This window comes from Pan troglodytes, chromosome 4, assembly GCF_028858775.2.
Source record: "Pan troglodytes isolate AG18354 chromosome 4, NHGRI_mPanTro3-v2.0_pri, whole genome shotgun sequence".
NCBI lineage: Eukaryota > Metazoa > Chordata > Mammalia > Primates > Hominidae > Pan > Pan troglodytes.
This window is the reverse complement of record NC_072402.2, coordinates 12011827-12029510: the sequence shown is the minus strand read 5'-3', so window position 1 is coordinate 12029510 and position 17684 is coordinate 12011827. Positions and strand designations below refer to the sequence as shown.

The 17684-nt window shown below is 37.2% G+C and overlaps 1 protein-coding gene across 7 annotated transcripts in view; it reads left to right on the top strand.

Moving 5' to 3' along the window:
* CTNND2 (catenin delta 2) overlaps positions 1-17684 on the top strand; it is a 933574-nt gene that overhangs the window by 542785 nt on the left and 373105 nt on the right. For all 7 annotated transcript variants that reach the window (XM_001147603.6, XM_016952954.3, XM_009448799.4 and 4 more), the window contains one exon: positions 16357-16612. In XM_001147603.6, coding sequence (XP_001147603.3) covers positions 16357-16612 — 256 coding nt within the window. The remainder of the gene's footprint in view (positions 1-16356; positions 16613-17684) is intronic.

Sequence of the window (17684 nt, the reverse complement as noted above, 5' to 3'; positions counted from 1 at the left end):
TATCCATAAATAACATTACTGAGATGCAGCCATACCCATTCATTTATGTATCATCCATGGTGGCTTGGGCCCTGCAGGGGCAGAGTGGAGTGCCCGTGACAGAGATTCTTGGCAAAACCAAGAATATTTACTATCTGGCCCTTGACAGGAAAAATTTGCTGTCTCCTGCTCCAAGCGGTCAATGGAGAGCTATCCAGAATGAACAAGTGTTTTTTTTCCTACCGCCTATGAGGGAGGCAATAGTACCTTCTAACTGCTTCAAAGGTGAAACCCGTTTGCTGGGGGCGTTTCCTGGTAATAACTGTGGCAGAGATGTGCTATGATTGTGACATTCAGATGTCCAAGACCCCAACCCAGCCTGCACCTTTGAACTTAAGGCAATTTTGAGAAAACATGCTGATTGACATAATGCTATGGAAATTTCCAGAAGTGCTTGGATGACCTCTTAGGACCACAGGTGGAGGAGGAGAAACTACCTCTCTCCAGCTCCTAAGCATAAAGCCACAAACTCTGTCTTCCCTGCATCCACCAAGGTTACCCCTGTGTCTGTACCTAATTCATATAATTTCATGTCTTCACATTTTCACAGCCACAGAAACTGTATCACAACCTGCATGTATGAGAAAATGCCTTTAATATGTGTATATGTCTTTTTATTTAGATATTAAAGACATCATATATAATATTATTAAATTCTGTCTAGAATAACACCCATAAAAATGGAGATTACAAAGAAGTAAGGATTAAATATAGTTATCCAGTAGCCGTAAAAAAACATTCTAAGTTTGCTTCCCAATATCTTTGTGGGGGTCATCTGTGTTGTACATACCCCTACCCTGGAGACCACTGATACAGAACTCTAAGAGGTTTGCAGGCCTAAAGCAGACACCCTAACTCCTTGAAAGAAGAGGACAGGTTCTTATGAGGCCTACCAGCCTGAAAATGTTCATGGTCTCTGGCTCTTAGCTCAGATGAGTGGCTGAGGGTACCCGAGCAACTGGTCTTATCTTTCTGCCCTTAAGAATAGACCACCAGGTGGAGGTCTTTCAGTACAATTCATAAGGCATTTCCAGATGATATTGCAAGAGAAGTGGGGCAGAAAGATTGAAGGCCAGTTGCTTCCCTTCAAGGGGTCAACACTTGGGAATGAAGAAAAGTAGACATGCCTCAACAGTTAGGGAATTATTAGACGGTGTCATTGAAACAAGCATGTGAGGCTGGACAAACAAAGGTAAGATGAAGAATAAAGGGCTGGAGGAAAGATAGAAAAAGATGGTGGTAGGTAGAGCCTAAAAGGAGAAGCTAACTGAGAAATCCCCTTTGGTGGAGAAGCATCTAGCTTGTAACTGCTTCCAGGGAGTGTGCCAAATGCTTTGGGTATTTTACCAACCTCCAGAACAATCCTTGGAAGGAGATGCTGTTATGATGCTCAGTGCTTGCTTTTTGGATCAGAAAACCGAGGCACAGAGAAGTTGAGTAATATGCGAAGGTCACACGGGTTGTGTGGAACCAGCCTTTAAACCTTCATACAGGCTGGCCATGGTGGCTCACACCTATCATTTCAACACTTTGGGAGGCCTAGATGAGAGAATCGCTTGAGCCCAGGAATTCAAGACCAGACTGGGCAACTTGGTCAGACCCTATCTCTATTAAAAATAAATAAATAGGCCTGGAGCAGTAGCTCCCATCTGTAATCCCAGCACTTTGGGAGGCCGAGGCGGGTAGATCACTTGAGGTCAGGAGTTTGAGACCAGCTTGGCCAACATGGCGAAACCCCATCTCTACTAAAAATACAAAAATTAGCCGGGCCTGGTGGCGGGCGCCAGTAATCCCAGCTACTCGGGATGCTGAGGCAGGAGAATCGCTTGAAGCCAGGAGATGGAGGTTGCGCTGAGCCAGGATCACGCCACTGCACTCCAGCCTGGGCAACAAGAGTGAAACTCCATCTAAATAAATAAATAAATAAACAAACTTTCATACATAGGCAGTCTTACCCTAGATCCTGGGCTTCGTTGACTGCATTGGTAAAAATCATCATTTAAAAACAAAATAGATAGACATTTATTTTCATCTGTGGAGCTTAATGGTCTTCTATATCCTGTTAAATAATATCTGTTTAAGATACTCTGTGTGCTAGATGTACTGGCAGATTCAAAGAGGCTTAAAATCTACTCCTTGTCCTTAAGCATGTTCAATTTTGTTTCAGAGAAAGACATAAACATCTGAAAAATTAACCGGTATTGGAAGGTAATATCATATAGGCTACATGCATATTCCAAAAAAAACCTGAAGACATTGAAATGAGGGATTGAGTTGCCCCTCACTCTCCTGCTCGTGTCCCTACTAAAGTGGCCTTCCTCTCTTTTGTGGGTAGCAAGTTGGGGCATGGAAAGGTGTGGATTTGGATGGAATCACACCAAGGGAATGTATGAGTGTGATCACTCCTCATTCAGTGCTACAGCTGTACTCTCTACCAGCTCGGGTTCATGGGCATGACTCTGGCTCTAGTGGCCACTCTACTCTTTCTGCCCTGCTCTGCCCCATGCTGACCTCACCCCTGGGCTTTCCTTACTCAAAACACCACTAAGGCTAACATGAGTAAGAGACCATTCTAGGGCTGAGAGATAGTCAGGGAGATAACTGCACAGAGAAGACCAGACAAAAAACTTCAGACATTGAAGATAAGATATGTTAGATCCCTTAACTTTCCCACCAAAGAGGATTTCTCAATTAGCTTTTCCCCTTAGACTCCACCTATCACCATCTTTTCCCATCTCTCCTCTAGACCTTCCTTCTTCATCTCTCTTTTCTTCTTAGCTGTCATAAGTAATCCATCCATGCCTGTTACTTTATTATGAAGACTAATTTAAATCTTGGGTACCAACTCAGATGCGGACTACTGTCTACCTTTTTGTAATCAAACAGGTCCTCCAGGCTTTCCTAACCCAAAAAGCTACCTAGCCATAATGTTAGAGACCTCCTGAGCATGCATATAGGAACATCTATGTAATGTCCAAGGAGCAGGGTACCCAACTCCCACTCCTCACCTCTCCTCTACTCCAGGCTTGTGGATGGTGACAGAAACAAATTTCACTATTGACAATAGGATTTCATGAAGCTGAACAGGCATGCCATCACCCAAGGCTGTGTTAGAGAACATGGTCTAAAGGGGTTCTCCATCCTCCTGCCCCAGACCTACCTCTGCCAGCCATTGCAAGATAAGAGCCAAAGACCTTTGTCCCCTACTAGGCCCAGCAGAAGGGTATGGGCTCTGGGGACAGCAATGCCTGCATCCCTGGCCCCAGGCTTTGAATAGGGAGGCAGATAGAAAGTGCTTTGAACAGGGATGCAGATAGAAAGTACAGCAGTGCCCACCTGCCCGAGGACTCCAAGAGGGAGACAGAGCCAGCATGGTGGCTCCAGAGATCTGGCAGCCTAGGAAAAGGTGAAAGGGTCACTTTGTGCCACAGAGTGGTCCCTGGTCAACAGAGCTCCCGGAGAGTACCCATCACCAGACATGACAGCCACATCTTTCTTGCAGGACCATTAACAGGGGGAGGGGGGTAGTATAACAGAGAGGAAGGCCACCAGTGTCCTTTCCCTAGATGAGGAGGCAGAATTGTGTGAACTGCAGCAGAAATGACAGACTTACTTTTACATGACCATCCCCCTAATACTTGGGCATTTATACTTCTTGCATGATGAAAATGTAAAGAGGCACAATTTTAACTAAGGCGTGTATTTAGATAAAATATACATTTCATGTGAGATGAGGCTTGTCAAAACCAGAGCTTATAAAATAAGGAGTACAGTGAAACAAGGAATGTGTGGGCCTCATGAATTTGCTTGTGGTAAAGTCTATTAAGCAGAAAATAAATAACATGAATTTTTATTTCAAACTCAAACGTATGAATGACTGTCAATTTAGGAGTTATTTGATCAACACAAACACTTGACTCTGACAACCCCTTAAACACATTTTTATAAACCAGTAGAAATGGCCAACGTCTGCTGTGATGATGGTCAGATGGATTTTCTTTTGGATAAATGCTATTCAAACTGAGTGTTGAAAACAAGCTTTCTGTGATGTATGTGTCAGCTTGTAATAAAGAAAGAATTATCATAGATATGTTGCAAGGAGCAAACGTGCTAAATATCTTCATGAAGATGACAAGTACTGCAACATAAAAAGAAAAAAGAATGTGGTGAAAATAGTTACACATGTAGAGAAAATAGTCTCTAAAAAAAACGTAATCCTCTGCAAGAATAGGCAGTGTTTAATGAAGTGATAGAGGGATTACATAGGACCTGCATATTCATAAAATCTTATTACTGTTATTCATTGTGATATAAATAATAGTCCAGTATCAAAAATATTTTAATTAAAATTATTTGAGTTCACAAAGATGTGAATTATCAGCAGTTTATTACTTATTAAGAGCTGTTACTTAAAATTTTTAAATCAAGTGCTTCCTATTGGAGCAAGTCAAATAAGATTCTCCATAACCTATTAGTTAAAATTTTCACTTTTCTTAGGCTAAAAAGTTAAATGCCTGTTGTTACCCAGTTAGTTATCAACCCAACGATAAATGTCATCTTAGAACCAAAGAGAACTTTCAGATGCTTACCTGTGTGGATTCACTTAAAAAGGTATAAATAAGAAGTCTAATTGTTTAGTTGAAGGAAGACAGAGTGTTTGATGGGAGAACAGTTTATTGGTAAAATTCAAAAATATCATAACCGTCATACTTTTGTACAAATAGATCATGAAACCATGTTTATTAATGTCATGTCAACTAGGGATACACATACTGAAAATTACACAGCTGGCCTTGACCTGGATGATGCACCCCAATTACTGGAAGATGTGTCACCTCATACGTGGAATTACATCATTAAGCGTAGCAATGTTGAAAAGAATAGAAGCCAAGTATGAGATTTCAACGGCACATTGAATGGGGCTTCATATAATATAATACCAAAAGTTGGAACTTAAGAATAATTAAGACATTACCAGAAGATACAGCACTATGGAACCATAATTACACATTAGCAGATTCTGCCCTCAACACCAGACATGCTCTATCACTTAAAATTATAATAGAAAAAGCTCTCAAATTTTAAAAAATTACTTATTTAATTTTTTAATTGATACATTGTAATGACACATGTACATGTTCATGGGATACAATTGGATGTTTTGATACATGTGTATGCTGTATACTAATGATCCAGTCAGAGCAGTGTGTGTATCCATCACCGCATGCGTTTGTCATGTCTTTGTGGTGAGAACATTCAAAAGCCTCTCTTCTAGCTATTTTGTAATATACAATATTTTACTGTTAACTATAGTCACCCTACTATGCAATAGAACACCAGAATTCACTTTTCCTATCTCATCGTAACTTTGTACCCATTGGCCATTCTCTCCCCTGTTCATCCTCCTCCCCTCCCTAGTCTCTGGTAACCACTATTCTACTCTCTGCTTCTATGATATCAGCTTCTTTTTTAGATTCCATGTTTGAGTGAGATCCTGTGGTATTTGTCTTTCTGTGCCTGGATTAGTTTACTTAGCATGATACCTCCAGGCTCATCCATGTTATCACAAATGGCAGGATTTCATTTTTCTTAAATGTCTGAATAGTATTCTGTTTTGTATATGTGTTACATTTTCTCTATCCATTCACCCATTGTTGGACACATAGGTTGATTCACTGTCTTGGTTATTGTAAATAGTGCTACAATAAACATGTGAGCGTACAGGTATCTCTTTAACATGCTGATTTAATTTTCTTTGGGTATATACCTAGGAGTGAGATTGCTGGATCACATGGTAACTCTATTTTTAATTTTTTGAGGAACCAACATATTGTTTTCCATAATGGCTGAACTAGTTTATAATACCATGAGCAGTATATAAGTGCACCCTTTTCTCCACATCCTTGCCAACACCTTTCTTTTTCTTTTTGACAATAGCCATTCTAACTGGAGTGAGGTAGTATCTCACTGTGGTTTTGATTCACATTTCCCTGATGATTAGTTATGTTTAGCGTTTTTTTTATATACCTGTTGGTCATTTGTATGTCTTGTATTGAGAAATGTCAAGTAAGGTCTTTTGCACATTTTAAAATCGGAACGGTTTTTGTTTTGTTTTGTTTTTTGCTGTTGAGTTGTTGCAGTTTCTTATATATTCTGGATGTTAACCACTTGTCAGATGTATCATTTTTAAATATCTTCTGCATTCTGTAGATTGTCTTCTCAGTCTATTAATAGTTTGCCTATTAATATTAGTATTAATTCGTCTATTTTTGGTTTTGCTACCTGTGCATTTGAGGTCTTATTTTAAAAATTCTTGCCCAGCCCAATATTGTGAAGCATTTTACCTATGTTTTCTTCTAGTTGTTTCAAAGTTTCTGGTTTTACATTTAAGTCTTTAACCCATTTTGAGTCGATTTTTGTATATGCTGAGAATTAGGAGTCTAGTCTCATTCTCTGCATGTGGATATCAGTTTTCTCAGCATTATCTGTTGAAAAGACCATCTTTTCCCCAGTGTAAGTTCTTGGTACCTTTGTTGAAAATAAGTTGGCTGTAGGTGCATGAATTTATTTCTGGGCTCTCTATTCTCTTCCATTAGTCTAGTGTCTGTTTTTCTGCTAGTGCTGTGCTGTTTTCGTTACTGTAGCTTTGTCATATATTTTGAAGTCACATAGTGTGATGCGTTCAGTTTTGTTCTGTTTGCTCAAGATTGCTTTGGCTCTTAAGGGCCTTTTTTTGTTTGTTTCATACCAATTTTAGTATAGGTTTTCTATTTCTGTGAAGAATATCATTGGTATTTTGGTAGGGATTGTAGTAAATCTGTAGATCACTTTGGGTAGTGTGGCCATTTTAACAGTACTAATTATTATAACCCATGAACATGAGATGTATTTTCATTTATTTGTGTCCTCTTCTATTTCTTTAATTGAAGTTTTATAGTTTTCAATGTAAAGGCCTTTTATCTCCTCGGTTAAGTTTATTTCTACATATCTAATTTTTGTAGCTATTAATATTATCAATAGAATTATTTTCCTGATTTTTCAGCTAGTATATTTCTGTACAGATAGTGTATAGAAATGCTACAGATTTTTGTGTGTTGATTTGGTGTCCTGCAATATTATTGAATTCATTTATTAATTCTAACAGGCTTTGTTTTGTGTGTGGAGTCTTTAGGGCTGCCCATTTATATGATCATGCCATCTGCAAACAGAGACAATTTGACTTTCTCCTTTCCAATTTCAATGCCTTTTGTTTTTGTTTCTTGCCTAATCACTCTGACTAGGACTTCCAGTACTATGTTGAATAGAAGTGGTGAAAGTGGGCATCCTTGTCTTGTTCCTGACCTTAGAGTAAAAGCTATTAGCTTTCCCTTGTTCAGTATGATATTAACTGTGGAGCTGTGGGTTTGTCATGTATGGCTTAAATTTATTGTGTTGTGGTACACACTTTCTATACCTAATTTGTTGAGAGTTTTTTTTTTTTGTTTTATCATGCAGGGATGTTGAATTTTATCAACTTATTTGCAGAATCTATTGAAATGATTATATGGTTTTTATCCTTGGTTCTGTTAATGTGATATATCACATTTATTTATTTACATGTATTAAATAATTCTTGCATCCCTGGGATGAATCCTATTTGATCATAGTGAGCGATCTTTTTAATGTGCTGTTGCATTTCTAGTATCTTGTTGAGAATTTTGAAAAAATAAACACACCTTTATTGTTTTCTTCTTTCTACCAATTTTGAGTTTAGGTTGTTTTTGTTTTTGTAGTTCCTTGAAGTACACCTTTAGGTTGTTTATTAGAAATCTTTCTTCTTTTTGGATATAGGTGTTTATTGCTATAAACCCTTCTTAAAACTGCTTTTGTTGTGTCCCATAGGTTTTGGTAGGATGTGTTTCCATCCTCATTTGTCACAAGGAAATTTTTAATTTGCCCTTTAATTTCATAAAATTGTTGATTGATTGGTTCAGGAGCATGTTAATTTCCATGTATTTGTAAAGTTTCCAAAATTTTTCTTGTTGATTTCTAATTCAATAGCATTTTTGTCAGAAAAGATACTTGATGTTGACTCTGTCTTCTTAAATTTGTTAAGACTTGTTTGTGGCCACATATGATCTATCCTAGAGAATGTTCCATGTGCAGTTTAGAAGAATGTGTATTCTGAAGCTGTTGGATGGAATGTTCTATAAATGTCTGTTAGGTCCCTTTGGTCTGGAGTGTAGTTTAAGTCTGATGTTTCCTTATTGATTTCTGTCTGGATAATTTGTCCACACTTAAAGGGGGGTTGAAGTTCCCTACTGTTCTATAGTCTATCTCTTCCTTTAGGTCTAATAATAATTTTCTTTATTCTAAAATTTATTTATATGACTGTTCGTGGAAATGTTCTCAGAAATGTTGCAAGTGTATAGACAAATGAATAGATCAAGATCAGCATGGAATACGCTTGACATGGAAATGCTTATTTTTACAAAATAAAAAGGGTCACAGCACCTGTGGTTTTAAATCCACCAGGTTCCAAGCTATATCCCTAATTTAAGGCCCTTAGCCAGCTAAGGTATTTTGTTTGAACACTTAAGCTTCCTTGGAGTTTCTTTTTGAGCCTCTTATTCAGCAGTGGACATTTGGATGCATAAAGAATATAATATACCTTTTATGCCATAACCACATATTGCCAAGTACTTGATGTAAAATCATTTAGTGCTTAAGATGGCAGAGAAGATTTTTTCCACAGCTAATTCTGTTCTCAGCAAACTAGCTCATGTTTGGGAGCAAAACCAGCTCTATCGCCACATTGTTGAGCCTCGTGTAAAACCACATGAATAATGCATCTCTTCTCATCTGGCTCTCTAGAGATTGGCAGGTAGGAAACCTGCTCAGGTTGCCCCATGCAGCCTCTCCTTCTGGCCTGCCTCTCTCTTGTCCTGTGATGAGTTTGCTCGGTCCCCTCATCTTACTCAAGGTAAAGAAATAAGTCCACTGTGGATACATTAGCATTCTCCACCCAACCGTCCTATTTCCATTTTTATGGAAAATTCTATTCATTGACCTTCCCCTAATCCCTTTCTGTCTTCAATTGAAGGAGATTCTTCTGCATTTCTTTCTGAAGAAGAAGCCAAAGAAAATGATAATACAATGTTTTTTTTTTTTTTTGAAATGGAGTCTTGCTCTTGTCGCCCAGGCCAGAATGCGACGGCACAATCTCGGATCACTGCAACCTCCGCCTCCTGGGTTCAAACGGTTCTCCTACCTCAGCTTCCCAAGTAGCTGGGATTACAGGTGCCTGCCACCACACCCAACTAATTTTTGTATTTTTAGTAGAGACGGGGTTTCTCCATGTTGCCCAGGCTGGTCTCGTACTCCTGACCTCGTGATCCGCCCACCTCGGCCTCCCAAAGTGCTGGAATTACAGGCGTGAGCCACTGCACCCAGCCCTAGGAATATTATGATGGAGCCAATTATCTAGGTAATAGGGATTTAAGCAGTGACACTCTATATCACATTAAATTTTAGTCTTTTTCTGGCATTTCTGCCAAACATATTGCACTTCAAAATGTGTAGGTTTTATTAACCAGGCCTGCCCTCACCTCTAGTGCCGAACAGTGGAGGAGAGGGGGTAAAACACGCAGACCCTGGAGTCCACTGCTACATTTCAGTCCCAGTCCTGCCCACCGTCCTGTCACTGCTCTTCTGTGACCTAATGAGGATGATGTTAATGATAGTAGCACCTGCCATGTAGGCTGTTGTGAGCATTAAATAAGATCATGTGTAGAAGCCCCTAATATGGTAGTTGGCACAATGGGAAGCTCCAAATACATGTAGCATTTATTTTTATCCTTTCCCATTGATGGCTGAAAACGTGCTTGGAATGGTTAAAAAAAAAAAAAAAAAAAAAAAGACTGTGTATCATCCTCTTCATCATTCATCGTGACTCCAGTTACGCACACTATAAATTAGAGGACAACTAAAATGCACAGTGCTAAATGTACATTTAAATAGATATGAATACATACATATGTAGGATTAAACATGGGATTATTTTTCTTTCCTTTTTTATTAATTCGCTTATTTACATTTTTAATTTTTATACCAAGTTCTAGAAACCTGCTGAAGTCCATTATGCTGTATATCGCAATAATATTCTTAGAAATAGTAGTAGCTATTGCCAATGAATGAGCGGGATCCTTTGTGTTAATCATTTGTTGTTTTTTTCCTGCTAATTTATATCGTGAAGACCTAATGAGGAGCTTGCATTTTTTAAAATTGTACTTACATAGAAATCTATCTGCTCATTACAATGCTATTGGTTAAGATAAGTATAGTCACCACCATCACAAAAATGTTATTCAAAGTTTCAACATGATCATAGTACCTCATATCTCATCTTGAATATTTTTTGTTGTTGTTTAAGTTTCAGGATACATGTTCAGGACATGCAGGTTTGTTACGTAGATAAATGTGTGCCATGGTGGTTTGCTGCACCCATCAACCCATCACCTAGGTATTAAACCCTGCATGTATTAGCCATTTATCCAGACGAAGAGCTTGCATTTTTAAATTTTTTCAAGGTTATAACAAGAAGGAAACTATGAGAGCTATTTAAGGATAGGGTTTTACATCATATTCGCTTTCAAATATATCTATGATATATTCATACACATGATCCCACATTCAGTTTGAGAACCAATGTGATAGGCATGTTTGGCTTGTTCTGGTGTTTTCAATGTCTTCTTTTCCAATAAAAGCAGGGAAAACAAGGTCAACACCAATGACAATTATTCCATTACTACTAAGAATCATGCATTAAATGCCTCTCCCCACAAAGATAGTAATATATGAAATTATTTTAAATTTTGTATGTTCAAATTTACCCTTGAGTATTCTTCCATTGAATTTAGATGGATCAACTTGTGCTGAGTACAGAAAATTGCAAAATGTTTATAGTTCAGTTCTTAATGATGACACTCTTGGATATATGCCAGATTGGGTGCTAAAGTTTCCCTATCCCTAAAGAAACTGAGTTGAATTCCTTTTAAGAGTATGTAGGCCATTTTCTTGGACCCATTGTCACCTCATCGATTTTTGTTTTCTGAACTTTCAGAGGGACATTCTTTAATTACTTTATTATATGCTTATTTTGTATTTACATAACATGTAAATGTGCTTAATGTTTTCATATTTATCTGTATATGCAGATATACTTAAAGACAAATAATCCAAAAAGTAGTGCTTTTTTTCTTCCTCTTTATTGAACATTACCTTGTATTTCCCCCCACCAAGTTTCTGTAACTGTGTGCCCAGATTCTTGTATTTTATTCTGTTCTCCTTTTTTCCATTGTCAGTAAATAATGCTTGCAATTATCTATCATAAAGCAGAATATTTCACTTTATTAAAAAGGATGCCTCTTCCCCTTTTTCAAACAAATACAGCACATAAACGTAAAACATCTCTTTATTTTTCCTTTATGAACTAGGCCTTTATTTGTGCAGCTCTGCAGAAAACAAACAGATAATTTCATGAAAGCATAGGTATCTATTGAAGTATCAAGTCAGCTGCTGAAGTGGCTACTTGTTAAATCTCCCGAAGAGACCAGTGATACAGTTCATTGAATTCTAAGAGCTTATTGAGGGGAAAAGGGGCTGTTTGTAGAGCAGGTGAGACGAGAGAGGAGTGTGTTTACAGAGTTGATGAAGCACCTTCCCTCTCCAGTGTTTGCCCTGAGTGGGTTCAATTGGATAGAGTAATCCTACAAGGAGAATGATTTGGTCAACTGAGCTTTAAAACGCAAATAAGGAAAAGTGTTCAACAGTCCAGAAATTAAGGGAAAAAAATGTATTAAAGGAAAGTCTTTTAATAGTGTGACCGATATTAATTTATCCATACTAATGGAGAGCCAAGGATTGCATAAGCCACATCAATGTCTAAATAGTTGGGGCCAGATGGGAGACTTGGACCCTGAATCTTTATGTCATTTTACTCAATGCCATACGCACTTTTCCATTTTCTAATATTGATTGATTTCAAAATTCTTAATGGTAATAATAATAGCTCATTTATTTAATATTCTCTACATATTAGATCTTTAATGATTTTCATTCATTTAAAGTAATTGTTTTCACATATATACTTTTACAAAGTAAGGTATTACATTGTTACATTACTAATGGTTGGTTTGAGATCCATTACATTCTCATACATTTTCTTCTGTATGATTATATAACCTGTCCTTTAATACAGTGTGTTTTTCTGTCCATTTGTACTGGTATTTTACATTATTTTCATTGCATTGATTAGCCTCTAACTTATTTTACTATAACAGCACCAATTTGGATTGAGGTTTTATATTTTGAAATTCTCATCAGCTGTTTTATTTATTATGACCTAAAAGAAGTTTAAAGCATGGATTTGGGAATGACAGTTCTAAAAGACCATTTGACAAGGCTGAAACTACACATGATTGTGATTTTTTAAAATATATAATCTTTTTGAAAGTTGTTTCTCATCTTAGATTGCATATCCCAGCCTCTTTTCATAGTAGTGATATCACTGGTTAAACTAAGATGTAAAACAGTTTAAAATATATATTTTTTATTTTCCAAGGAATGAACAAAGTTAGGTTTATTTGGCATAATGTTTGTACTTTTTTGCATATCTCAATAAATTCAATTTAATTGAGAAATTGTGTAAATTAGTTAACATACCAACTCGTAATATGTTTTTCAGTATAATGTTCAGGTTATTAATTCTTTAAAGGGGGAACCCACCTCTTCTCTGTATCTTTAGTAGAAACATAGTGTAAATTTTTTTTTCTTTTGAGATGGAGTCTTGCTCTGCCACCCAAGCTGGAGTGCAATGGCGCGATCTCAGCTCACTGCAACCTCCGCCTCCCGGGTTCAAGCAATTCTCCTGTCTCAGCCTCACTAGTAGCTGGGATTACAGGCACGTGCCACCACGCCTGACTAATGTTTTGTGTCTTTAGTAGAGATGGGGTTTCACCATGTTGACCAGGCTAGTCTGGAACTCCTGACCTCATGATCTGCCTACCTCAGCCTCCCAAAGTGAAACAGTGTAAATTTAATGAGAAATAGTGTAAATTAGTTAACATAACAATTTGTAATATATTTTTCAACATAATGTTCAGGTTGTTAATTCCTTAATGAACCCATCTTTTATCTGTTACCTTTAGTAGAGAAATAGTGTAAATTTAATGAGAAATAGTGTAAATTAGTTAGCATACCAGTTTGTAATATTTTTCAATATAATATTCAGGTTGTTAATTCCTTAATGAACCCATCTTTTCTCTGTACCTTTAGTAGACATTTCCTTTCATTTTAGGCCTCACCATTTTTCTAAGTTTTCTGACCGTATTAGGTAATTCAATAATCTGCAGCTTTGAGGTTTTAAACCTGCCCTGGTAGCCATGGTGTCTATGAGCATAAACTCTAGAAACCAACTCTGAGGACTTCAATTCCTTTTTTATTAATATCAGCTGACTTCTGGCTAGTTTCTTAATCTCTCTGAGCCTCAGTTTCCTGTCTGTAAGGTGAAAATGATGTGTATACTCTCTTATAGGACTGTTGGAGAAAACATGAACTTATACAAATAAAGCACTTACAACAGAGCCCAGCACTCAAAAGGAGCTATATAGTCTGACACCCAGTGAAAGGGCCTTTCTCCCCAATGCCAAGTGTACAATCCCCTTTCCTACTGTCGGTTGATTTCAACATCATTAATGGTAATAATATTAATAATTTATTTGTTTAATATTTTCTCCATATGAGTTATTTAACACTTTTCCTGGGTTGAAATCAAACAATGATCCCATGAAGCCATTTTTTCTCTTCAATAACACTGAAACTGGAGCTTGGAGAGCTCGGTAAATCTGTCCAGTGCCAAGAACTGACCAAAAGGCCAGGACAGGAACCAGTTCTCCACCTTTAGAAACCAAGTTCTAAAAGAGCTCCAGGACATTTCCCTGAAAGGGTCTAAAGTGAAATGTAAATAGGAACCCAATAACATTCATAAACTTTTTTCTACCTTTTCTTCCCGCATACATACCAAGATGTTGCCTTCCTGTTTCTGCTTAATTAATTGAATTTCCCACCCTATTTTCACATTTTGAACCAGTCCCTCTTACATGATTTATAATTTATTGTCTGCTGCTTGGCAGAGTTTTTCTTAAACTCTTTCTTGTTATATTTTCTTTTAATTCATGGTCCTTTGAGAGTTTTTTGTGTGGGTAGTCAAATTGTTCTCCTTACCTACTCTGTTGTTTTCTTAACAAAAAGACTTCTTTAGATTTCAATATTATTTCCTGATCTCTGACACTTTAATCATTGTATTGAATACATTAATAGCAAATGATTTTGCATAGAAAACTATTTCTTTCCTGAAAACCATTTTCAGCAAGATTAAATGTTGATACTTAGTTTTCTGAATGGAAAAAAATGCACATCTATGAAAAATGCCAGATGTACTTAGTTTTCTTTTCTTTTTTTTTTTTTTTGCCCTTGATTTTCTGGCTAGCTTATCACAACTTGTAGAAAATGAAATTTTGTTTACCTCTGTACATTTGTTCATCCAAGAGCAAGTTTATGACTTGCCTGTTTTAAACCCCTTTCAGCATAATATAAGGCACATTATGCATAAATTTTAAAATGTGGATTTTAATTACACATGCTGGTAATACTTTGGAGAAACGATAAATCCTCAAGGACTTGCATAAGGACATAAAGCAGATTTTCTGATTGTGCAGTTAATGTTTATTAGCCTAATCTGATTATTTTGAGACTCAACACATCAGGACAACCTTCGTTATTTCAAAATATTGTCCCTCTGGGAATATATGCACTTTTTGTTTATAAAGTTTCTCTTAAATATTTTTGTCATTTTTGTCATGTCACGGAACCTAATTTCCTAAATTTTTGTAATTCTAAGATGAAGTCTTGAAAGTTCACTGGGAAAGAAGAGCCCTGAACTCTTAAGTCAATCCTCGGTATTAGAGTGTATTCCTTCCATTCACTTTGCAGATTTTCATCATTTCAACACAATTTCCTTACCTCTTTTAATAATTATTTTCTCAGCATGACATAATGTCCTTTGTGTTTGATTTGGTATATGTCCCCTAATGTAAAAGAGGATAAAATAAGCTCTATCATTGTTCACTAAGAAATGGTTAGGAAGTCAGAGATGTATAATTGATAATTAGAACCTAATTCCCATAGAGCACCCATGTCATAAATGGTCCTGTCTAGCCACTGGCTGTATTTTGGATATGAAGTCTGCTCTACAGCACCAGAAAGCAAGTGGGCTGTCTGCTGTTGATCATGACTAGCAGTCTAAAGCAGTTAATAATTGGTCATATTCTACTGAAATGAAAGATGCTATTTTCATTGTATCTATCAACCAAACCTTAGATGTCAAATATATTTTGAGAACCGGATAAAAATAATGACATGAAAGGATCTAAAAAGAATCCAAGAGGGAAACAAAAAATTGAAATTCAGTTTGAAAATAGTCAAACCGATTTTAGTAACTAGTGTAAAATCTTCTCAAAACAATTTAGACACATTGAGAAGATGCAAATACTTTCAGAAAAGCTAAGTCAGCTCCTTATTTTGTCTGCCTTGCAGTTGGGTTGGTTTTGGCCTTATTCTCCCTTCACCAAATGTGTTTGTTTCTGTGACAGCTTCACTTGAAAAAGAGGCATATAAAAATCTTTCGGGAGTTACTTTACAAAAACTAGAGCAGTCCTGCATTGAATGTTCTGGTGCTAATTATGGAGATGTGAACCCCACCTCTTCTCACCTCCACCCCCATGCATACACTCCCTCTCATTTCTTCTTATTTTCTTTGATTCAAGAAAATTAACTACATTACTAATTACATTACTGAATTCATTTTACATCTTTAATAAAGTTAATATAACATTACCGGAACACATTCTGAATCTTCTCAACTTGAAAATAAAGAATTAACTTCCCATGCCTCCTTAGAAAGTATTCTCTATATTTCTTCTTTTGCACAAAGTTTATATTGCAGCTGAACATACCTTCTGTGGGATGTAGGTAAGCGATATACACACAGCAGATGCATTCCCCCCATACCTGAAAGGTTTGTCTCTTAGGCATGCTAATTATCATTTGACTGGATAACATTGAGTGTATTGGTTCAAATATGATGGATTAATTTTTTTTATTCTTTTGAACCTCCTATTTTTTATGTGTGTAACTTCCCCTGCCCCTGCCTAGACCTGGTTAACCGTTTCTGTGAGCAGGTCCTCAATTTTTTACTTTGTCCCTACTTTCCTGTCGTAGCCCCATCTTCCCCTGGTGTCGACTCCGTCCCCTTGCAGCGCACAGGCAGCCAGCACGGCCCACAGAATGCCGCCGCGGCCACCTTCCAGAGGGCCAGCTATGCCGCCGGCCCAGCCTCCAATTACGCGGACCCCTACCGACAGCTGCAGTATTGTCCCTCTGTTGAGTCTCCATACAGCAAATCCGGCCCTGCTCTCCCGCCCGAAGGCACCTTGGCCAGGTCCCCGTCCATTGATAGCATTCAGAAAGATCCCAGGTGGGTAAAAACCTTTTTCTTTCCCTATGATGTCTAAAGAGGTTTTGTAACCGGGTACTGTAATTTATTTCACGTCATGTTGCATTTATGTCACTGACTATTAAAGGGTTGGCTTTTCTTGGGTTTTCTTTTGTTTGACTTGGAATGTGTGTGTTTGCAATGGATCCCTAGTATCTTTGGTGGTTCACCACCAAAAACAAAGATGATCTTTTGATCAGAGTATCTATATGTGCTTGATGTTTAGCTACTTGATGAGATGTAAACAGCCGTCTTTAATACAGGGGAAACTGGGGACTGGAGGCTATGTAATTTGACTTCAGATATCATGGCCTACATATTTTATTGTCTCAGTGGAAGTATGCTTTGTCATCATGCGTATTTCTATTTATCAGATTGCAAAGGGGTACACCTTCCAAGCTATAGTAAAATTGAAAATTTAGAAATTTTACATGGCCTTCATTTCTCTATGTCTGAAAATAAACATTAGGATGAAGTTGTTTAAAGACTGATAAAAACGTGAGCATAATATATTAGAGAAATTGTTGTTATGGAGGTGTTGTTTTTGTGGTTGTTGTTGCTGGTTTTTTTTTCTTTCTTTCTTTTTTCCATCAGCGGCAAGGGGTTTAGCAATGCTCTGCTTGTAAAGTTGGATTTGAGTCCCTGTAGAGTTAAAGGATGTTTTATTCATAGCCATTGGATTTATGCTGATAGAGTCCCATAAATATATATATCTGCATCTGTGAATACTGTTGATATGTCAGATTGCTGGTATTTCTTTATGGCAGGGCAGGTGGCTTGACTCTGGTGTTGTACTTAAAATTCATCTCAAGGAATTTTCACTGATGGAGCACGCAAGTTCCTGTGTACTGTATTGAGGGGTTGGAATAGATTTTTTTGCAAATGAAATCACTTCTGCAAATATAAAAGGCAGAATGGGATCATTTTATGGTTTACGTTGAGATAGCTACTTTAGCACAATTCAAACCTGCTTGGAAGGTCCATGTTAAATATTGTATTTGGTATAACACCATTGAAAAAGTGAATTGTAATAAGTGCTTACTGTTATCTACCA